The sequence below is a fragment of the Geotrypetes seraphini genome, chromosome 3 (genome assembly GCF_902459505.1).
Source record: "Geotrypetes seraphini chromosome 3, aGeoSer1.1, whole genome shotgun sequence".
NCBI lineage: Eukaryota > Metazoa > Chordata > Amphibia > Gymnophiona > Dermophiidae > Geotrypetes > Geotrypetes seraphini.
The window spans coordinates 292,711,213-292,734,757 of record NC_047086.1 but is presented as its reverse complement, the minus strand read 5'-3'; the positions used below and the strand labels follow the sequence as shown (position 1 = coordinate 292,734,757).

Sequence of the window (23,545 nt, the reverse complement as noted above, 5' to 3'; positions counted from 1 at the left end):
TCAGCTGACAGCGGCTTCACACCGAGATCGGTCCCTCATTAACTCCTTCCACTGTTAGTCAGTTCAAATTTTCAACAGCCCTTCCTCATCTCCGTGCCACATCAAAACAGAGAAAGCCGGTAAAAAAAAACAACAGCCTCACTGTCTCCCTCCCTTCAAGTCTTTCCTCAATACCAGCGGTATTATCAAATTGTCTCCGTTGATAGATTTTTTTTCAATCTCTGTCAGTTATCTGCCCCGATGCCGCGCCGATCCAGCGTTGAGAAAAAAAAACCGGCAATCTTACTTTCGGCTCTCCTCTCTCAGGATCTGTCTCGATTTCGGCGGGGGAGGTCAATATCAGTCTGCCACAATTTAAGTTTCAATTACACTTGTTTTTTCCCGAATTCAGCAATAAGGGGATAAAATTTTTTTTAAACCGTTGCCTAGATGAAGAGGAGCGTTGCGATCACACGTCCATCTTGTGTTCGCGTTAAGCCACGCCCCCAACAGTTAGAGGACTAAATGAGGTCATAACCCTACCAAGAGAAGGAAGGTCTGCTGTTTGATCTACAGATGGCAGAGTAGGCAATAGAGTAGTTCATAGTGCTTTTACCTTATGTAAGAAATGAATTATTTAGATCAGTAGCAGTCAAAGTGAGACTTGGGCAGGGAATGTGGTTGCAGCCAAAGTAAGTATAAGAAGGATACTATAAATTTACACAAATTGGAGGCAAGGGCAATTTGAGATCAAAAGAATTCTCTCTTATCTGCCAAGTAAATAGAATAGAGTAGGCTATAAATGTGTTAAAAAATTAGTTGACATATATTGAGATGCAAGGGATCTATATTTGCTCAGAGTTTCTGCGGATCAATGTTACTTCCACAAGCATTCAACTTGCCTGACTTAACGTTTAAGGAGAAGTAAGTTGTCATTAAATCAAGATTTTTATGAAATTGCTGCATTGCTTTAGGGATGCAAGGGTATTGTAAATAAAGTTTCAAGTTTATTACAACCTTGATATACCGCTCATCAAGTTGTCTGTAGAATATAAAACAAATAATAGTATCGGTTTGGGCATTGAGAGAGCGTTCAGAGTATGTTGTAGTTGTAAGTGAGAGAGGAGTCTACCAGCTATTGCCCTTACTTTGCTATTTGCAGAGCTGCCTCACAAAAAGCACATTTTTCAACTCTGCACCACAATTATGCTTGAGCTGCATAATGCAAGAAGTTCAGTCTGGTCTCGCAGTTTGAAGTCCTGTGAGATTTCCCAAACGTCCTGTACCACATGGCTCAAGCTTACATTCAGCCAAATGGCAGTGCAGACCTGGGAAATGTACTATTGGGACAATTCTGCAAAATTTTTTAAAAAAAGAAAAATTCAGAGCCCTGAAATCCCAGGTGTCTGGGTGCAATTTATTGGTAAGTTCCATACACAAAGAGTGGTATTGATACCACTCTATGTTTGTGGAACTTTGAGCAGCGTTTTTTACAAGAGTCGTTTGGTTACACAAGTTTTGAGCCATCCTCTTTGTATTTCCATGACACCAGCACTATCTACTGGTGATATATATGCACACCCCTGATGAAAGACTTCCTTTTAGATGCTGACATATGGACCATGTTGGGGTCCAGTAAAAAAAAAAAAGGATTAAGGATTCTATATTAGGCTTGAAATGTCCTATGTATATGCTCTGTTTTAAATACTTTTAATATATTTATATTTGTTCTGGAGGCTGAGGTGACTAGTCCCTTCCCAACTCCTTTGTGTATTGCGTTCTGTTATACGTAGGGTTGCTTTTTCCTTTTTGTTGTGCAATTTCTTGGTGCCATGGTAACCTGGCATCCAGGATTTGTTCACCACTGTGTATATGTATAGATAAATAAACCACATTGTATAAGAATATTACCAAACCAGTTTTAAATGCATAGATGTTTGCTTTCTTTTTTTTTGGGGGGGGGGGATAGTGTATTCTCATTGGTTGTTGTGAAGCTGAATTTGTCTTAAATACTTATTAATTAGCATCATGTGTTGTCCTCAAATGCAAGTTGGTATTGTATGAATGTTTGTTGAACCGCAATATACATAGCAGAATAATTTGCAGTGTCTATCTATGTGTGTCTAGATGAGGAACCTTCGATTATCTGATTTCATGGAGTCTCTGAAGAAGATAAAGCGCAGTGTGAGCCCTCAAACACTGGAAGCATACATCCGCTGGAACAAGGATTTTGGAGACACCACAGTTTGATCTGCTGTTCTCCTGAAGTCCAGGGCAGTTTGGGAAGTTGTCACAGTGCAAAGAGCATCATGTACCTTCCAGTAGTTGATCCAGATTTCTGGATCATATGCTTAAATTTATGGAACTTTACATTTTTTTTAATAAGATAAATCTATGTACTAAAACTTGAAAAACTGAACAATTGCAAAACATTAAAATAAAGTATACAATGTGAATAGAAGACTGTTGACCCAAGGCCTCCTTGCCATTAAAGTCACTGTTTACTCAGAGTGCTGTAAAATAGAGCACAAAAGAAGGGAGAATCTATTTCCTAAGAAATCTCGTACCCAGCCTGGGGTGTCTGACTGCCTGATTGAACACTGGTTTAAAGAAACATAATTGCTGGCTATATAGAGTACAAATCTGGTCTGAATCTGCTAAAATATGTATTTATTATCCTGGCATTTGGAATCTTTTGTGATATTAGCATTATCCTGTTTAACTGTATAAAGCAGGTACGTTGTCATCTGCATTTTCCAGTGCCAGGCATGAATTTCACCCTGTAGCGTCAATTGAGGGTTTAAACTGGTTTTACAACAATAAGGTGTAGATGTTCAGTTGACTGCATGATGTATGACTATAAATGAAATAACAAAATATCTGTTTAAAATTACCTGCATTTTGGGCCAATTTATCTTTTTAGACATCAGCTGAAAATACACTGAAAACTTCAAACAGATACATATTTAGCTGCTATTTATTCACAGCTGAATTTCACTAGTGAATGGATAACTTTTAAGTAAGGCCTTGGAATGCACTTAATTTCATCTTTACCAAAACAGATTATATTTTGGCCTTTTAAAAGGCAATTCTATAAAAGGTTGCCTACAATTAGATGCTTGTTCTGCAAAAGAACATAGATACCTACTTACCTTTATAGAATACTAGTTTAACTGGATATATGCCCCTTCCAATTTGCTAGATGTATATGTAACACCAGCCCTAGAGCTAGTTTAATTGTAGGTGCCTAAATGCTGAAGATATATCTGTACTTTATTGTATTCTATAAGGTACATGTGTAAGTGGGTATCCTGCCTCCTTGCAAGTACATGTTATATGAGAAAGGCAGGTGTTTACAAAAGAATGTAAGGTGGAATTTTTGCAGACACGCACATAAATATGCAAATACATGTTTACATGCTAGTATTCTAAATATATACATGTGTAATGCACATATAAATGTTAGCATCTATTTTATAGAATTGTCCCATAACAGCTTAGAGGGATAGTTACTAAGTACAGTAAAATAATACATTTTAGTGGCTACTGAGGTAAATTTAAATTTCCTTTGCTACAGCAGGGTACATTGTGCATTTCCAGCTGTAGCAATAGTGAGAGAGTCAGCCATGCAAAAACAAAGCAAGCTGCCAAAATCCTGCTCTGCCCCCCCACCCCCCAATGTTAAATTTTCTCCCAGCTGTATTTCCACAGCTCTCTCAGCACCTGCCAGACAGGAGTGTCCTCAGTTGCTTCTGAATTCTCATGTGCCCAGGTTCAATTTGGTGCCAGTATATCCTCACTAGTATTCTCATAATAGTAGGGGTTAAGCTGCCATAAAGGGTATGTGGCTGGCACCATGTCCTCTAGTGGTAGTACTGCTTGGGTTTCACATCAACATCTTGAACATGAATACATGAAGTGTCAGGAATGACTAGAGATCACTGCTGCCTGGCCACTAAACAGCCACCCCCCCCAAATATATAGGGCTGGGGTAGGATTCATTGTTTGGGATTCATTGTTTGGATGTCAGGTATAAGGTTTTAGTACATTTTTTTTACATAGCCCCTTTTAAGAGGCTCCCCAAGAGTATCCATCTGCTTGTTAGTGCCCTGATACTCCTGGAGAGCAACAATAAATAATGCTAGCTCAGAGTGGGTGTTACTTTTCCAGAAATAACACAGCTTGTGAAAGTATTCAGTTTGAGGCGTATTGCATTAATTTGCATGATTTGCATATTATGTGGTAAATTAATGTGTATTAAGGACAAATAATGCATGAATTGTCCATTTAATGCACATTAAATTGCAAAAATTATGTGATATTCCCTTAATGCACTTTAGAAACTCTACCCCCTTTAAAGGGCCAAAAGTTACTAATTCTTCAGACTATTTCATTTACAGTTTTAGGGAATATATTTATCAGTCAGAGCACCTGCTGCTGCCCACATAAGTGGCTTTGAATATAACCCGCAGAATATTTGAAGCCAGTATCTAGTCAGGCGTTGGCAATTCTAATTTAAACTCTAATTTGTGGATTACTAGTGGACTAGATTTTCCCTTTAAAAATAAGAGTGTATGAGAATCTGTAGCCATATAATCTTGGCAAGAACTGTTAGTGACCTAATGGTTGGACAGTAGAACATGTGCCTTAAGTGTCCTTTCTGTTTTGCATGAGTTTCTTATATTTCACCAACATACTTTGTTAATTATTAACTTGTAATTAGAATTTGGTAAATTTGTATCTCTTTAAGGTGGTTGTTGATTGTTCCTATTCATTATGTGCCAATGAAACTTTTTCTGATAGAGAAGAATAAGGAAGTCTTTGAGTGTTATTTAAAAATAAGACCCTCAAAGTAAAACAGCTGGCCTGTTAAATTATTTTGTCCATACCCATATAATGTAACATTTACAAAAATCAGGAGTAGAAACTTAATAGACACAATTCTGAAAACATGTGTTAAAAAAAAAATTGCTCTTAACTATTCTTTACTTTCCAGTACAGTATGTTTGTGAAACTGGCATTATAAAATGTCAGTTAATAAAACAGGAAAATCTCTCTCTTGTAAAACCTTGTATGTTGAACTCAGTGGTTTCAGGCAATTTGTCTTGGTTAAGACTGTAAATATTAAAATAATATATAGCTTTTAAGAGGCTTTGATGGCATCTACCTTTTTGTACAGTATTATGGATCAATAATTTTGATCCAATAGGAGAAAAAAAATTCTGCACTTTGTATGTACAATTGAGAATTCCCAATTACAAACTCACAAATGAAAATTTGCTCTTTTTGTGAAGAAACGTGTTAGAATATTTTTCAGTGATAAACTTTACACTTTTTCACTTTGTTTAGTTTGTTGTAAAGCTCAGATATAATTGCTAAACCATTCTTGGCAATAATCTGCTAAAAATAAATATTCCATCATTTGAGACTCATTTGCAGTTAACTATATCAAACGAGCATACTTAATTATTGATTAACTATAGAATTGGTTTAGTGGATCTTGGAACTTGCATGGAAATTGGTTTCCATGTATGTGCTAAATGACAATATGCTGTACTGGACCAAAAAATAGAAAATGACTGCACCACTGAATATAAAATGCTTTTGAAAATATCTCCATGCTTGCTCAGTCTCTCTTTTACTAATAAAAGATTTGTCTGCATGCTAGGCTTGGACATACCGTATTTGCCGGCGTATAAGACAACTGGGCGTATAAGACGACCCCCCAACTTTTACAGTTAAAATATAGAGTTTGTTATATACTCGCCATATAAGACTACCCCTTCTTCCGCACACCTTCTGCACAACAAATAAAACTTAAAAGAACATCAGAATTTATTTCAACAATTTTAATTAATTCACTAAAGCTGAATAGAACAATAAACCCATGGGAGCTGCCATGCTATTTGTTTTCTAAACTGTTAACCAAACTGAAACTGTCAATGATAGAAGGAAGATAACACATAGAGGGAGAGAGCAAGTGCCGGGCAAGTCCCTAGCAAGTTTGCTGGCATGACAGTTTCCCTTTAAAAGCCTTCAAAAGCCTCCTGTTCGCCCCCGCAACTTCCTTAAGGGCTAGACTCCACACACGGCCGCATGTGCGAGAGATGTAGTAAAGAGAAAAGGGGTGGGGCCAGAGCGCCGCTGCTTCCCGCTGCGCAGGATGAAGGAGCTGGCACCCTTGTCACACTGATGTCCCGCCATGGCCCCGCTGATGTCCCGGCAGGTTTACTAGTACCGTAAGCACCGTAAGGAGGTAAGGAAGGAGATGTTAGGGCATGTAAAGTAAGGGCATGTAAACAGTACCCGGCGTATGACGACCCCCGACTTTGGGGAGGATTTTAAGGTACTGAAAAGTCGTCTTATACGCCGGCAAATACGGTATTTAGATTGCATGAAGCTCAACATATCAGTCTGAGGGAGAGACCAAATGGTTTGCTTAAAAGCCAAGAAGAATTTGCAGCAAATTGAATGGAGACATTTGGGTTTCTACCAGTCAGTTATGAAACAGTGACATAACCACTTAGAAGCTGTTAAAATGGTGCTAGGAGCCTTCTTCTAAAGCATTAGAATATAATATTTGTCTGATGTCTGTATTTTCATAAAGTACCATTTAATAGATTTCTTTTGATCTCTGCATCAAACATCCTATTTCCTTACTCTTCCAAACTAGTCCAGAGGCTTAGATATATGCTTGTTTGCCAAACTGAGAACAATTGAATTATGACATCACTCTTTATAGCATAATGTGTAGCCTAGCAATGGCCAGCATTTCTATTCATGTTCTCTAAATACAGTATTTGAAAGCTATTAATAAAGAAACAAATCTTTTCCAGAGAAGGGAAAATGGTAAAATTAAACACCTTTATCATATCTCCCCATCCCTCCTCTCCTCTAGAGTATACATTTCAGGTCTTCCAGTCTCTTCTTGTATGTCTTTTGGCACAAGCTCTATACCATTTTTGTTGCCTTCCTCTGGATTGCTTCAAGTCTTTTTACATCCTTGCTTAGCCAGATATGGCTTCTAAAACTGAATACAATACTCCAAGTGGGGGTCTCACCAATGGCTTGTACAGGGGCATCAACACTTTTTTGGCTGGTTTTGCCTCTATACAGCATAGCATCCTAGCTTCAGCCACTTCCTTATCATGTTACATTACATTAGTGATTTTTATTCCGCCATTACCTTGCAGTTTAAGGCGGATTGTTTTGTTGCCTTAAGATCCTCAAACACTATCACCCCAAAGTCCCTATCTGTGCCTATCATTTTCTCCCAAGCAACACTATAAACTTTTTAGTACTTATATTATTCCATTGAGAAATTATCATAAGACCCCCCCTCCCCCCCCAATAAACCTTCACACCAAACTATCTTTTTTCACTAGGTGGAAAGGTAGCCTCACACTTCTACACCAACAGGTGTTACTGTCCAGCTTTGATCTAGTAGACCATGAGAAAATGCTGCAATGCCTAGACGCCATTGGTATCGGGGCTGAGGTACTGAATTGGTTTTGTGGCTTCCTCACATCCCGTTCTTACCAGGTACGCTTTAACAACGACCTGGAGCAACTCATCCAGAGTACCACAAGGGTCACCACTTTCCCCACTGCTTTTCAATATCTACATGTCCTCATTAGGTGTGAAAAAATTATTCAGCTACGCAGATGACTTTACGATCATTCCATTTGCTAACTCTATCTCGGAAACCATTCCCAAAGCATCTGATGCCATAAATGAAATGGAACAATGGATGACAGATTTCAAGCTCAAACTTAACCCAGAAAAAACAAAATTATTCGTTGCCTCCCCTCACCCGCTTGACAATAAAACCCCACTATGCATCAATAAACTCAACTACCCTATCCAGCCCACCATGAAGATATTAGATGTTACTCTAGACCAATGCCTAACTATGAAGGATCAAGTGGACTCCCTAGTCAGAAAGGGTTTTCTTACTCTCTGGAAACTCGGATCCATTAAATCATACTTCGATACATCAGCATTCAGAATCCTAGTGCAATCCCTCATACTGGGTCACCTTGACTACTGCAACATCGCCTATCTAGCAATCTCCCAAAAGAATATGAGACGTCTTCAAATAATGCAAAATGCTGCAGTCAGTCTTATCTTCGGGCTGAAGAAATTCGACCATGTGACACCCTACTATCGGCAGCTGCACTGGCTACCAATGGAAGCCTGAGTAAGGTTTAAATTTGCCTGCCTTGAAGGACCTTTTCTCATTTACTAACAACAAGCGCAAGAGAAACACACATTCAAAATTCATTTCACTCCAGTTAGAGGTTGCAAACTGAAAAAACACCACGAACACCTTCTCTCTCACCAAGCAGCCCTATGGGGTAAAGACCTAGATCAACTGCTTTTGCCCACTACCTACGGGGAATTCAGGAAGCGCCTAAAAACATACCTGTTCCTGAAATACCTAAACAATTGACCCGCTCTCCCCTACCCCCTACCTTTACCCCCCCCCTCCTTAGTCCACTTGAATTTCATGATACTGTGATACATATAAACTGTTATCTTTATCTTATCGTAATTTTTCGTTGTTATTTTCTAAAACATGCGGCCCATTCCAAACAGGGCCTCTCGGACATCACCTACCAAAATGTACATCCTATACTCTTGCTCAGCAATTTGTATTTCTATTTTCTTGCTTTCTTAAAGTCTCTGCTCTCTGTATTTCCTCTTAATATCTGCTTATTGTATTTGGCTGAATGTCCTGCTCTCTTGATTATTGTATTTTATTTCCTCTGAATATCTGCTTGTTGTATTTCGCTGAATGTCCAGCTCTCTTGATTGTAAACTGCCTAGAAGTCGCAAGATTGTGGCGGTATAGAAGAATAAAGTTGTTGTTATTATTATTATTATGGTTGCTCTTAGTTGTAATCATTGGCTTCTAACTACTAGCCACCCTCTTTATTATCACTTTCTGCTTTTTTATCTTTTTTATATAATTTTTTTACCTTTTTCCCTTATTCAAACCACTTTATAAAATATTTTACATATTTTCTTTCTTCCGTTTCTTTAAAAATATCAATATCATATCAAAATATTATTTTCCTTCTTCACAGGAGGGCTAGTGTTAACGGTCCACTCTACCAGCAATCAATCTCATCTCTGGGTCTTATAATATTGCATATGAGAAACACTTGCAGAAATACTATCAATACTTATCAGTATCAGTACTTATCTGAAATATTTGAATTTCTGGTAGCGACATCTTCTAGCCGCTTTCTTCCCAGCTAAACAGCAATTACAATGCATAAGCTGCTTCACTGAACACCTTCCTACTTAGTGAAAAAAGATAGTTTGATTTTAAGGTTTATTTGCGGGGGGTCTTATGATAATTTCTCAATGAAATAGCATATCATTTTCTCATCACCTAGCATATATGACTCCCTCGAATTTCCACTCCCCAAGTACATCACTGCACTTCTTTGCATTAAATTTGAATTGCCAAACAGACCTTTCATCTAACTTTTGCAGATCTTTGTTTTCCACTCTCCTAAGGTGTCTACTCTGGCTTGACTCCAGAAAATTCTTTAAATGGTCTGGGTCAAGAAAAGCATAAGTTTAACAGTCTCCAATTCTACAGAGTCCATATCTACTCTTTCAGATGTGTTAAATTGAGTGATGTGGAGAGTCCCGCCTAAGTCTAATTAAAAATTTTCTTATATATTTTCTTTTGATTCCCCTGATCTTGCTGTAATCTTGTTCTCACCTCCTGCATCAATTTCTTAATGTTGGGGTTTGAATATAGAGTCTTGCTATATGTTTAAGTAGTTCATATATTTCTAAGGATTTTTTCATTGTAAGATCTATTTTCTTTAACAAGTGTTGTAAAACGTGCAAAAATCTTTGACTGCTCATCCTCTTGTTTCCAGATTCATGAAAAGACTTTTCAATATCAAACTGCCTCCCACACAACCTCCAGTGGTTTGGGACCTTAATGTTATTCTCTCTCAACTGATGGAGCCTCTTCAACCAATGTCTTCGGCTCTTCTCAAATACCTCACTTGGAAAGTGGTATTTCTATTCTTCATTACTTCTCATCAAATGAGCAAGCTTCAAGCGCTGGGGGTGGACCCACCTTTTACAGTATTCCACCATGATAAAGTAGTGCTTCGCTCCCATCCAAAATTCCGACCAAACGTCATTTGAAACAATCCATCGTGCTTTGCGGTTTTTCCCAAGCCTTATTTTCGCCCTGATGAAACAACTCTTCATACTTTGGATTGCAAACGAGCTTTCGCTTATTACTTAAAGCGGCCTAAGCCACATACGATAAAAGGAACAGCTGAAGAGATGTTCTAACAGGTTGGGCCGGCCTATATACAAGAGAACTATTTCTTCATGGTTGGCAGCCTGTATTGCCTTCTGCTATGCTCAGGCTGGACTACAACTCAGGGGTCGTATAACAACACATAGGATCTGAGCTATGACAACTTCAGTTGTTTTCTAACCTTCTACTCCCATTGATGAGATCTGTAAAGCTGCTACTTGGCCCTCAGTTCCCACATTCACATCTCATAACTGTCTGGAATCCTATTCCAGACAAGATGGTCACTTTGGCCAAGCAGTATTGGAAAATTTATTTTCTGAATGCCAAATTCTCCCTCCATCTCATTGTAATAAGCTAGGGAGTCCCACATGTGAGAAAATGCTGCTTGCTTGTCCTGGGATAAAGCACACTTACCGTAATGGGTGTTATCCAGAGATAGCAGGCAAATATTCTCATAGCCCACCCACCCACCTCCCCTGGTCGGGCAGGAAGGCACTTGCATATGTGTGGTGCGAGCAGTCACAAAGTTTCTAAAAACTTAATGATACTACACTTTTAATGCTGTTCATACCAGGGCTCCATGGATGACATCACCCACAAGTGAAAATACCTGCCTGCTGTCCCTGGATTACAGCAAGTAACTGTGCTATAGTTAAATAAGGATTTCCCCTAGAAATCTAGCTTTGGACACCTTATTGCTATATTTTGGACAAATGCCTCTTTGTCTACTTTCAGTTGCCACTAATATTGAAAACCTTGATAAAACTAAAGGAACACTGAAGGACTGTGATGGCTTCCTGAATCTGGAAAAAGTTACTTATATGGGTTGCTCTTTTATAGTGGGGTGGGGGAAGAAATAAAGGTGCTCTTTCAACTCGGGTGTTACAGCCCCAAAACATCTTTAATCCCAATGTCCACTGGAGCCTATGTGGAAAGAACAATTGTTTTCTCTTTCAGCTGTTCAGGTATTGTTTCAGTTGATCCTCACATCAAGAAAGTTGTTAACCAGGACTTCTTAACCTACCTTGTAGTAGAGATGTACCATATGGTTCTTAGACAGACATACATCCGTTCTCCATTGTTAAGTTTCAAGTTTTTATTAGGATTTGATATACCGCTTATCAAGGTTATCTAAGCGGTTTTTACAATCAGGTACTCAAGTATTTTCCCTATCTGTCCTGGTGGGCTCACAATCTATCTAACGTACCTGGGGCTATAGAGGACTGAGTGACTTGCCCAGGGTCACAAGGAGCAGCGCGGGGTTTGAACCCACAACCCCAGGGTGCTGAGGCTGTAGATCCAACCACTGCGCCACAACTACCCAAGTTGGTGACATAATCTGCCAGTGCTGAAATGGATAGCTCTCCCAGATCTAAAAAAACAAAACCCAAAACTCTGTAAATTCAATGTGATCTGAATATTTATTTAATTCCAGGCCTAATTTAGGCACTGGCATTAAATATGTGGGTCTTCTTTGGCTGCTGTCAGTTACCTAGATCCTGGATGATATTCAGGCCAATGTCCTGATAAAATAAGAGCAGCCTTTATGCTGTCCTAACTATCTGTTTAAACTCGACAGTGATCTTAACCATCTGAGATAATAAACACCTGTTACCATACAGTTTTTTGGAACCTCAGGCCACCACTCAGAGCTCAAACTCGTTCATTGCTCTAAGCTTTATGTGGAAGCTCCTCATTGGATCCTTTTATATTTTCCAACCTCTTTTTGCTTTTGTGATTAATTTTTTGTTTTTTCTTAAACAGTTTTATATAGACTCAAAGCTTAAAATATTAAGCACTACTTAGCTTGGTCTTGTGGTCTTTGGCTACGGGGAATTTCACACCAACATGTTTCGCTGGATAGCTTTATCAAGGTTTTACCCCTAGGATACAACAAAAGCCAATTACCATCTTAATAAAACACCACCAGATATTAACTTTACTAGAGTGCCCTATTATCTCGCTTACCTTTCAAATTTACCGCCAAGACTTGTGACCACTTCTCCACAAATATGGCGGCGGCGTTTTTACTTAGAGTTTAAATAGGACGAAGCCCTCATTAGCATAAGTGACGTCATCACGCCACGTAAGCATCACGGGGTGCTACGTCTTGTCAAACTTAATTAGATAGAATATACATGATTTATTACTAAAAGATAACCTTTCCATCCAGATGCACGTTAGATCAAAGAACCCCATTCTAGTTCCACATTCAATGAAGAAAGACTGAACTATAAAGAACAGCGTTGGATATACGCGTTAAATACAGTGATTCCACACGGATTGAATGTGGAACTAGAATGGGGTTCTTTGATCTAACGTGCATCTGGATGGAAAGGTTATCTTTTAGTAATAAATCATGTATATTCTATCTAATTAAGTTTGACAAGACGTAGCACCCCGTGATGCTTACGTGGCGTGATGACGTCACTTATGCTAATGAGGGCTTCGTCCTATTTAAACTCTAAGTAAAAACGCCGCCGCCATATTTGTGGAGAAGTGGTCACAAGTCTTGGCGGTAAATTTGAAAGGTAAGCGAGATAATAGGGCACTCTAGTAAAGTTAATATCTGGTGGTGTTTTATTAAGATGGTAATTGGCTTTTGTTGTATCCTAGGGGTAAAACCTTGATAAAGCTATCCAGCGAAACATGTTGGTGTGAAATTCCCCGTAGCCAAAGACCACAAGACCAAGCTAAGTAGTGCTTAATATTTTAAGCTTTGAGTCTATATAAAACTGTTTAAGAAAAAACAAAAAATTAATCACAAAAGCAAAAAGAGGTTGGAAAATATAAAAGGATCCAATGAGGAGCTTCCACATAAAGCTTAGAGCAATGAACGAGTTTGAGCTCTGAGTGGTGGCCTGAGGTTCCAAAAAACTGTATGGTAACAGGTGTTTATTATCTCAGATGGTTAAGATCACTGTCGAGTTTAAACAGTATATTATTGAAAAAATCACCTAAAAAATATCACATAATAATTGTGCATTGTAAGCTTATTTAAAAATTATGGCACAAGAAGAACCAGAATTTGGAGGATACTCAGAGGAGCAGTTTCTTCATGTGTTACAAAGACCTGCTCTTCTAGATGATTTAGAAGAACCTTCCATCCAGACATCATGGACGGATCTAGAACAGATGCATAGACGTTTAATCAGGGCAGAACTACATGGAAGCACCCTAGTCCAGTACTTAAAGAAATCAATGATTCCACGTGGATTACGGATATTAAAAGAGCCTAAGATAATGACATCGGATAGATTCTTCATGGATAAGTGGACTGCTATATTAAATCGCTGTTCTAGGGATTTAATGATCCTACTAGTAGAGACGACATCAGACATAGAGTTAGAATTAAGATCAAAAACTGTATCCATGGAACTTCAGATGAAAGAGTTGATTCAGAAAGATGAATTTGAGAAGAAAAGAGTTGATCTAGAAGAGGTTTTGGTTCAATATAAAGATACCACTAAACAGACTAAAATAAAGAAATGGAAAAGAGATGAAAAAGATTATCAACTAGGGAAAGTCTATACGTGGAATAAAAGAATTACATCTGGACCAATTAAAAAGAAAGTAGCCTTTAGTGCATCTTCTGAAGAATCAGATAATACAAGTGGGGAATCAATTGAGACTCCTACTACTAAGAGCTCGGGGGACGAACTCCGAACAAGGGGAGGACGCCCAAGGGGGAAACCCAGAGGGGCCCCTCGAGGACGGGGAAAATCGGTGAACAACGGAAAGATGAAATAGAATCTACAGTAATTAATATCTCCACAGTGAAGTTGACTAAAGTACAGTTAGAAGTACTGGAACTAGGTTTAGGATATGTAATAACCCAGCGCCCTGATTTTCTCCAATTGAAAATATCGTTCTATAAATTTTTAAGAAAAATACAACTAAAAATATTCTTTGCCGATAAAGCAACTTTGGAGATTGAAGAAGAGGGTTCTATCTGTAAAAAAGAATCAAAATGGACTCCACCGGGCCCTATGGACCCAGCGGTAGAAACTTTTAGAGATTTGGTACTAACAGGACTGTCAATCTATGAAAAAACATCAGTTCATCAAAGGCCCATGTATAACTTAACATATAATCAGCATCAGGCATTGATGCAGTTGAAAGAAAAAAAGGACTGTATGATACTAAGAGCTGATAAAGGCGGTGCTACTGTCATCTTAGATCGAACATACTATTTAAAAGAAGCAGCACGCCAGTTATCGGATACAGTTGCCTATACCTGGATTCCAGATAATCCAGTTGGTCCATTGATGAAAATGATTTTTGATTGGGTCACGGCTTTCTATGAGAAAGGAATGCTCACTAAAAAGGAATATCAATTCCTATTAGAAAAATATCCGAGCACGCCGAATATATACTTTGTGCCAAAAATCCACAAAGTTTTGAAACAACCACCAGGTAGACCCATAGTAAATACTAGAGGGTCATTGCTAGAACCTCTGTCTAAATTTCTAGACATATTCTTAGCAAAAGAAGCATTAAAAACTGCTTCGTATTTAAAGGATTCCTCCCATCTTTTAAGAATCCTATCCCAGGAAACCAGTGTCAGTACCCATACCTTTTTAGTCTCATTAGATGTGGTTTCCCTGTACACCAACATCCCTCAAAACGGAGCTTTAGAAATCATACAAGAAGTTCTGAATAGGAGGGAGAACCCTCAAAGGATTAGCACTGAATTTCTAATGCAACTAGCACAGTGGGTAATAATGAAAAATTACTTTGAATTTGAAGGGAAGTTTTACCAACAAACTCAAGGAGTAGCAATGGGTGCTTCCTTAGCCCCATCTGTAGCTACTCTATATGTAGGGAAATTCGAAGAGACAAATATATATACTTCTAAATATTTTCAACATATCACTCTATGGAGAAGGTTTTTGGATGACATTTTTTTCTTGTGGGAGGGTTCGGAAGTTGAGTTGGATGAATTTTTTGAATGGATGAATACATTAGATCCCCATCTTCAGTTTACTCCTTCTTACAGTAAAGATAAAATTGAGTTTTTAGATCTCTTGATTATAAAGGAAGAACTACAGATAAAAACGAAATTATATAGAAAGCCTGTATCTAGAAATACATTTCTTCATTTTTCCAGCTGCCACCCTTATCACCTAAAGTTTAATATTCCAGTTAGCCAGTTTCTAAGAATCCGTAGAGTATCGTCAAACTTAAGTGACTTTATTGAAGCATCAGAAGAGTTAAAACATCGTTTCCATAATAGGGGATATCCTGCGAAATCTATTAAACAAGCCTTTACTAGGGCAAAGTATATTAATAGGGACCTATTAATCTCTGAACAGGTGGTAGAAGAAAAAAGTGACAAATTAATATGTGTGCTCCCTTACTCAGAGGCAGCAAAAAAACTTATAACATACATTAAAACATACTGGCATGTATTACAATTACACCCTGTGTTTAAAGAGATCCCAATGTTTGCCTTTAAAAGAGGAAAAACTATAGGCCAAGTTTTAATTCAACAAAAACTGGGGAATTTTAAATCTATGATAGTAGGAAATCATACAAGTTGTGGACGATGCCAGTGGTGCTCTCATACCATCATAGGCACCACTTGGAAAGACCCTCAAACTGGAAAAATCATCACGGCCAGAGCACATACCAACTGCCAATCTACACAAGTAATATATATTATTATATGCCCGTGTAATCTGGTATATGTGGGTCGGACTTCACGACCCATACACATCAGATTAAATGAACATAAGTCACGATTGAAAACAAAAAATGTTCTAGCTCCAATGGTGGAGCATTTTTTGGAACATCACCATACAATTGAGCAGATACAGTGGCGTATAATTGATAGTATGGAAAGTGGGTGGGAGGGAGGTAACAATGAAGAAAGACTGAACTATAAAGAACAGCGTTGGATATACGCGTTAAATACAGTGATTCCACACGGATTGAATGTGGAACTAGAATGGGGTTCTTTGATCTAACGTGCATCTGGATGGAAAGGTTATCTTTTAGTAATAAATCATGTATATTCTATCTAATTAAGTTTGACAAGACGTAGCACCCCGTGATGCTTACGTGGCGTGATGACGTCACTTATGCTAATGAAGGCTTCGTCCTATTTAAACTCTAAGTAAAAACGCCGCCGCCATATTTGTGGAGAAGTGGTCACAAGTCTTGGCGGTAAATTTGAAAGGTAAGCGAGATAATAGGGCACTCTAGTAAAGTTAATATCTGGTGGTGTTTTATTAAGATGGTAATTGGCTTTTGTTGTATCCTAGGGGTAAAACCTTGATAAAGCTATCCAGCGAAACATGTTGGTGTGAAATTCCCCGTAGCCAAAGACCACAAGACCAAGCTAAGTAGTGCTTAATATTTTAAGCTTTGAGTCTATATAAAACTGTTTAAGAAAAAACAAAAAATTAATCACAAAAGCAAAAAGAGGTTGGAAAATATAAAAGGATCCAATGAGGAGCTTCCACATAAAGCTTAGAGCAATGAACGAGTTTGAGCTCTGAGTGGTGGCCTGAGGTTCCAAAAAACTGTATGGTAACAGGTGTTTATTATCTCAGATGGTTAAGATCACTGTCGAGTTTAAACAGTATATTATTGAAAAAATCACCTAAAAAATATCACATAATAATTGTGCATTGTAAGCTTAGTCCTAACTATCTGGGCATTTACTTGGTTAGCAGGCTGAAAATTGCTACTGACCAGATTAGCCCTAGCCTGGGATGTAGTTGCCATTGAGCAAGCCAATTAAAAAATGCCCATGGTCACCCAATGGAAGGGGCTACCTGAAGTTGCTCCCAACTATGGGTTCATCATCCCTACCTTCCTCTCTCCCTTGCTATCTTTTCCTCCCTGCCCCCCCCCCCTCAAATTTCTCTGGTTTCTTCCCAGTGCTGTGGCAGATGGCTAGCCCTGAAAATTGGCTGTCTACATCCAGTTTGGCCTTTTCTCTGCCACATCCTACCTCTGTGATGCATCTTCCATTGATTTTGATTGTAACAAGATTAAAGAAGTATAAAGAAGAAAAACAAATTCACACAAAAAATAATTTATATCATTGCACACAAGTCCACAATATAGTATATATTGAACTAAGACTCCTATCATTTTCTTCTAGTATACCTATTACTATCTCCTAAAGTAAGGCCAACTTTAGAATAAGCAGATCCTTACCTAATCATATCAAGGGTAAGGACTATTTGATCTCAAGTGCCCGCAGCCCGTTACCAGAACTTATCTTGGTTATTAGGCCTTCAAGCAGGCTATCATTAATCCAAGTCCTTCCCCCACTATTATTATTTCCTTTTTTCTTTTTAATGGTACTTATTTACTTTTAATAGTACTTATGATACTTAGCTCGGGTGTTGTATAATGCCCGGTTATCCACTGTTAATGCTTCCACTCGTTGGTACTAATGCGACGGAAGATCTCCGTTTCACTCTTTTATAATACTAAGAGCTTCTTCAGGATAGAGCGTTATATCATGCTCATTTTTTATTTGATATAACCACAATTGGTTATCAACAAGACAGACTCCATTTTAGATATATTGAACTAAGGCCAATACTGGGCAGACTTGCATGGTCTGTGTCACATATATGGTCATTCAGTTGAGGATGGACTGGGATGGTTTAGATGAGCTTTAGTGAGCTTCGACAGAGACTCCAGAAGATGCACAATACCAGGCAGAGCTCTGGGTTTCTGGCCAAGAAACATCTAAGAAAAAGAACAATTTAAATTAAATTATAGAAAGTGTATGTTTGGGCAGACTGGATGGACCATTCAGGTCTTTATCTGTCAACATTTACTATGTTACAATGTAAACCATTACAAAAAGTAAACAGAAAAAAGCATTGTAGATCATTCCATTATTAAAAAAAGAAAAACAGACTAATGAACCAACAACTCAAGTTCCTACTTAAAATACTATTCCCCACAGCTTTGACAGGCACTGGAGCCTCTGATAATACTGGATTATTAGCAGACAACAAAGCAGAAAGCTGTACTGGCTGAAAGAAAAACATACTTTGTAGATTTATACAGTATTTAACAATATGCTTGCAGGGAAATTTTAGGAAAAATAGCCTTTAATTGGAGCACTCTAGGGCATTAAAGTAAAAATTCCCTATGGTGCAGTGCATCTGCCAGTTACCGACAGGTGCATGGTGGTGGATCCAGTTGTCAAACATGTCAGTTGAGGTGGTCCCAAAGGTGTGAGGAATTTGGAAGCCAGGGAATTAGCTGGTCGCTTTGCCCTGTTGAAAGATCCCATCAGCCCTAGGGAAGAATGTCAACATGTACAGGTGTACTTGATTGGCAAGGATGGAGAGATACCCATATCAGTTGAGAGTGCCTTCCAGAGGTATCAAGGGACCTGGACCATACCAAGAAAGACATTTCCCAGACCATAATGCTGCCACCACCAGCTTGTGTACGCACAACAATGGTTGCTGAGTGTTTAATCTCAGTGGTTTCACACCTGACACGGCAATGTCCATCCATTCAACAGAGCTCAAAATGTGACTTATTGGAGAAGGCAGCCATCTGCCAGTCTGTGCAGGTCTAATGTCGGTACTCCTGTGCAAATTGCAGCTGTTTTTTTTGCAATGAACCCTCGTGAGCATGGGTGCAGCCCTCAGCTGTGTGCTCTGGAGCCTCATTTGCAACAAAGTTCACTGCACAGTCATTTTGGAAACTCATCTGGAAGCTCCCTAGTTCGTTTGCATGGTGAGTTACTCCACTGTAGAGTGCTGATCGGCCCGCACCAACCAGCATAGATGACATTCACCTTTCGCATCAATGGCTCATGCTATCCCACAGTTACCACGTTGAGTCGTTCATGTTACACTTTAACCATAGCAGCCAATGAACAGTTCGCAAATTCTGCCATTTCCAAAATGCTGCTGCCCTTGGCCTGGTAGCCTATTTTCATGTCTTTTTCAGTTTCTATATTAAATAGTCACTCTATATACTTTGACAACAAAAATGTTGACAGATCTTCTATTGCTGTTATTGAAACTTATGCTCAAAGACATGAAGGCAAATGTACCGCCTCACCACCCAATGATAGCAATAGTCACTATTATAAATCTAATAGTGACTATTGTTATCATTCTGACACTGTAATGAACAATGCGATGATTGGGTGGTGAGGTGGTACATTCACCTTCATGTCTCTGAGCATAAGTTTCAATAACAGCAATAGAAGATCTGTCAACATTTTTTGTTAGCAAAGTATACAGAGTGTCTATTTATTAATAGTTGGCTTATTGCTTTTACTCACTCAACATTTTACTCAAGTTGAGTTATTTGCCCTTTTCTTTATTTTTGACTACAGTTGCTATATTAGCAACTTGCTAATATCCCACCGTATATATCCGTAAAGTCTGCAAGCAACACGTGCATTCGTTCATTGGCTGTGCATCCTTGATGTCAGAGGTAGTAATGTGACTTGAGTATATATATACAGATACTTATACTAAAGAGGAAGCTACAGTATCTGTATTACATTCTTAGGCTGACTATGAGTCATTCAGGAAGTGGTGTCAGCAATTTATTGATGATGATGTGGTTAATGATATTTTGTTTATTCTTTGCTTATAGTGAACAAATGTTTGGATTAGTTTTCTTTTTTTATTTTCTGTGATAGTTCCTATTATTTCCTTGTATCAGATTGTTTGTATTTTGTGACCATGTACTTTTTGGCAACTGGGAGAAAAACATCCTTGCTTTAAGAGGCAGTCCAGCTGATATTCAGCATCATTTAACCATCCAGCAACAATGATGACCCATTAAATAGCATTTAACTGGTTAAATGTTAATATTCAGTATGAGATAACTGATATTTCTGCTGAATATTCATAGTTAACTGATTATATCATGTGATAACCAGCAGTTTTCAGTGCTCAGCAGCTAAGTTTAGCAGTCAAATCAGACTGTGTAAATACAGTCCTATTTTTGGCCACTATAAACTTAACCATCATTGCTGAATACTGAATTAGCTGGTTAACTTTTTAGCAGGCAGAAACCCCTCCAGATATTCATTGCTGGTCATCATAAACAGCCCAGTATTGAGTAGCCACGATCAGTGACGACCGTGGGAATTATCCGGTCTGCCTCCCAGCGGCTGAATATAATGTATATTGTATCATCGAATCTTCAAAATTTCAGTCAGATATCTAATAAAGATCTCCCTTGGTGAGCTCAGTGGAAGACCAGGACTTTTATCACAGAGGCTTCACAATTCCAAACTTTGGCGGCATCCTTTTTAAGTTCTCCAAATAACTTTTTCAAAGAATCCACCTCTGAGAAACAAATTATAGGATTTGTTTCTCCAAGCAATCCAGCGCATTAGATAATCCTGGGCACTCTCTGTACAAATGAAGCTGAATTGAGTCCAAAACAAAACTACTCTGGCTTGGCCCAAAATTAGATCAGTTACCCACGCTCATTCCACTACTTTCTGGTCCCTCACTGCAGATCGAATTTTCAAGCAAAGTTTTAGGCATCATTATTGACTCTACACTTTCCTTTAATGATCATCTCAATTCTGGTAAAAAAATGTTTTTTTAGTCTTAACATCCTGAGGAAAGTGAGATCCTGCTTCCGCCAACAACATTTTGCTGTCCTTGTACAATTAATCATTATTTCCAGAATGGACTATTGTAATTCCATCTATCTAAGTCTAACCAAGAAAAATCTTCAATGACTTCAGTGGATCCAGAACACTGCAGCTAGGTTGATCTTTGCTAAAAGCAAATTCGATCATGTTTCCCCGCTTCTGTCAAAACTGCACTGGCTTCTGGTAATTTCTAGGATTCACTTTAAATGTACCTGCCTAATTTTCAAGATCCTATATGGCATTCTTCCTCCCCTAATCCCACTATCCTGGAATTCTTTGAGACCTGACACTACCAGATCTGTCCACATAATCAAACTATATTTCCCTTCATTAAAAGGTGTCATGTATGCAGGAAAATCCCTTTTCTTCAAATTCACTGAGCTTTGGAATAACCTCCCTGCCCTGCTGCGGAACCTAGGCTCATTCCAATTATTCCGAAATAATAATGCCACTTTATAGAGCAATGGTCAGACCGCACTTGGAATACTGTGTCCAACACTGGTTTCCATACCTTAAGAAGGATATAACTCTGCTGGAGAGGGTGCAGAGGCGAGCCACGAAACTAGTCAAAGGTATGGAGAATTTGAGCTACAAAGAACACCTCGGAAAACTGGGACTGTTCACCCTCGAAAAGAGAAGACTGCGAGGGGATATGATAGAGACTTTTAAAATATTAAAAGGATTTGACAAAATAGACCAGGAAGCAGCATTATTGACTTTTTCAGATGTGACACGGACAAGAGGTCATAGCCTGAAACTGAGTGGCAGCAGGTTCAGGACAAATGTCAGGAAGTTCTGTTTCACACAACGAGTGGTGGGCGCTTGGAATGCTCTCCCGGAGGAGGTTGTGGCGGAGACTACTGTTCTGAGTTTCAAGCGCAAGTTGGATGCATACCTTCTTGCAAATCACATTGGGGGATACGGTAAATCCAGGGCTCCATAAAGGAGTACCTAAATGGGCTACTGCGTGTGCGGATCACCGGACTGGATGGACCTCGGTCTGATGCGGTGAAGGTGTTTCTTATGTTCTTATGTACACTGCTGCCTGAGTAGTGTTCTTTGTTCAGGGTTTAAGGTAACATCAGAGCTAAGACAGCATATCAGTCCAACTTTCTCCAGCATAGTTCCTGGTGACAATGCTCCAGAACACATGCCTTGAGCATCCATACATTGAACGAACAAATTCATTGGATCAAGGAATAGAGGGGCAAGGGAAAGATCTGCACCTTCCCCTTCTGTTTCTCCACTGCGGTAATAAATTATGCAAAATAGAGCAAAGTCACCATCTTGGCTCCATCTGTATGGTGTGTTTAAAGTGTGACGGCCATAAGTTTTACTTTAATTCCACCCTCTTTCAACATAGGGATTCTATGTGTTTATCGCACGTGTTTTTGAATTCAGTCAGTATTTTGGTCCCCACCATTTCCATGAGGAGAGTATTCCACTCATTTACCGCCTCTTAAGTATTTTCTAAGTCTACCATTTCTGCATTTCTGAAATTAGTTTGTGTTAAGACCTTTCATGTACTTAAATAAGTATATACATCATATCCCTCCTATAGTCGAGTCTTTATTCTCATTGTATATCTTTTGTCACTTTTTTTTTTTTTTGAACACCTAGTATTTGTATGTACTATGCAAGATACAGCCTCTAAATCTGAACACAATACTGTAAATGGGGCCTCACCAATGACCTCTTTCCTTCTGCTGGTTATGCCTCTCTGTATGCAGCCTAGCATCCTTTTGGTTTTAGCCATCACCTTGTCACATTTTTTTTCTCCACTTTTTCTCTCTCATATCTCCCCTCTCCTGCCTTTCCTCCAAAGTATAAGCTTTAAGTCTGTCCCCATACTCCTTATGATGAAGACCACGCACCATTGTAGTAGCCTTCCTCTGGACAGGCTCCATCTTTTTTATATCTTTTTAAGGTGCAGCCTCCAGAATTGTACACAATATTCTAAGTGAGGTCTCACCACAGTCTTATACAGGGGCATCAAAACCTCCTTTTTCCTACTGACCATACCTTTCCCTATGCAACCTAGCATCCTAGCTTTTGCCGTCACCTTTTCAACCTGTTTGGCCACCTTAAGATCATCACATACAATCACACCCAAGTCCCGCTCTTCTGTCATGCACATAAGTTCTTCACCCCCTAAACTGTACCATTCCCTCGTGTTTTTGTAGCCCAAATGCATGACCTTGCATTTCTTAGAATTAAATTTTAGCTGCCAAATGTCAGACCATTCTTCAAGCTTTAAAAGGTCTTTCTTCATGTTATTCACACCATCCTGGGTGTCTACTCTATTGCAGATTTTGGTGTCATCAGCAAAGAGACAAATCTCACCCAAACAGCCCTGCAGCAATATCATTTATAAAAATGTTAAAAAGAACAGGCCAAGGACAGAATCTTGAGGCAACATCCCTTTACTCAGAGTGATTCTTCATTGATCACTACTATCTGTTGCCTTCCACTTAATTAGGTGACCCAGCCTTTCAATTTGGGACCCATCATGAGGGCACTCAGTTTATTTATTAGACATCTGTGTGGAACACTGTCAAGAGCTTTGCTAAAATCTAAATACACCACATCTAGCACACACCCTCTATCCAATTCTCTGGTCACCCAGTCAAAGAAATTGATCAGATTTG

At 38.8% G+C, this 23,545-nt stretch overlaps 1 protein-coding gene across 2 annotated transcripts in view; it reads left to right on the top strand.

Annotated features, from left to right (window-relative positions):
- Positions 1-5,411, top strand: part of SPAST (spastin) — a 232,165-nt gene extending 226,754 nt beyond the window's left edge. For both annotated transcript variants that reach the window (XM_033936524.1, XM_033936523.1), the window contains one exon: positions 2,107-5,411. In XM_033936524.1, coding sequence (XP_033792415.1) covers positions 2,107-2,229 — 123 coding nt within the window. In that variant the 3' untranslated portion in view covers positions 2,230-5,411. The remainder of the gene's footprint in view (positions 1-2,106) is intronic.
- Positions 5,412-23,545: the final 18,134 nt, after the last annotated feature.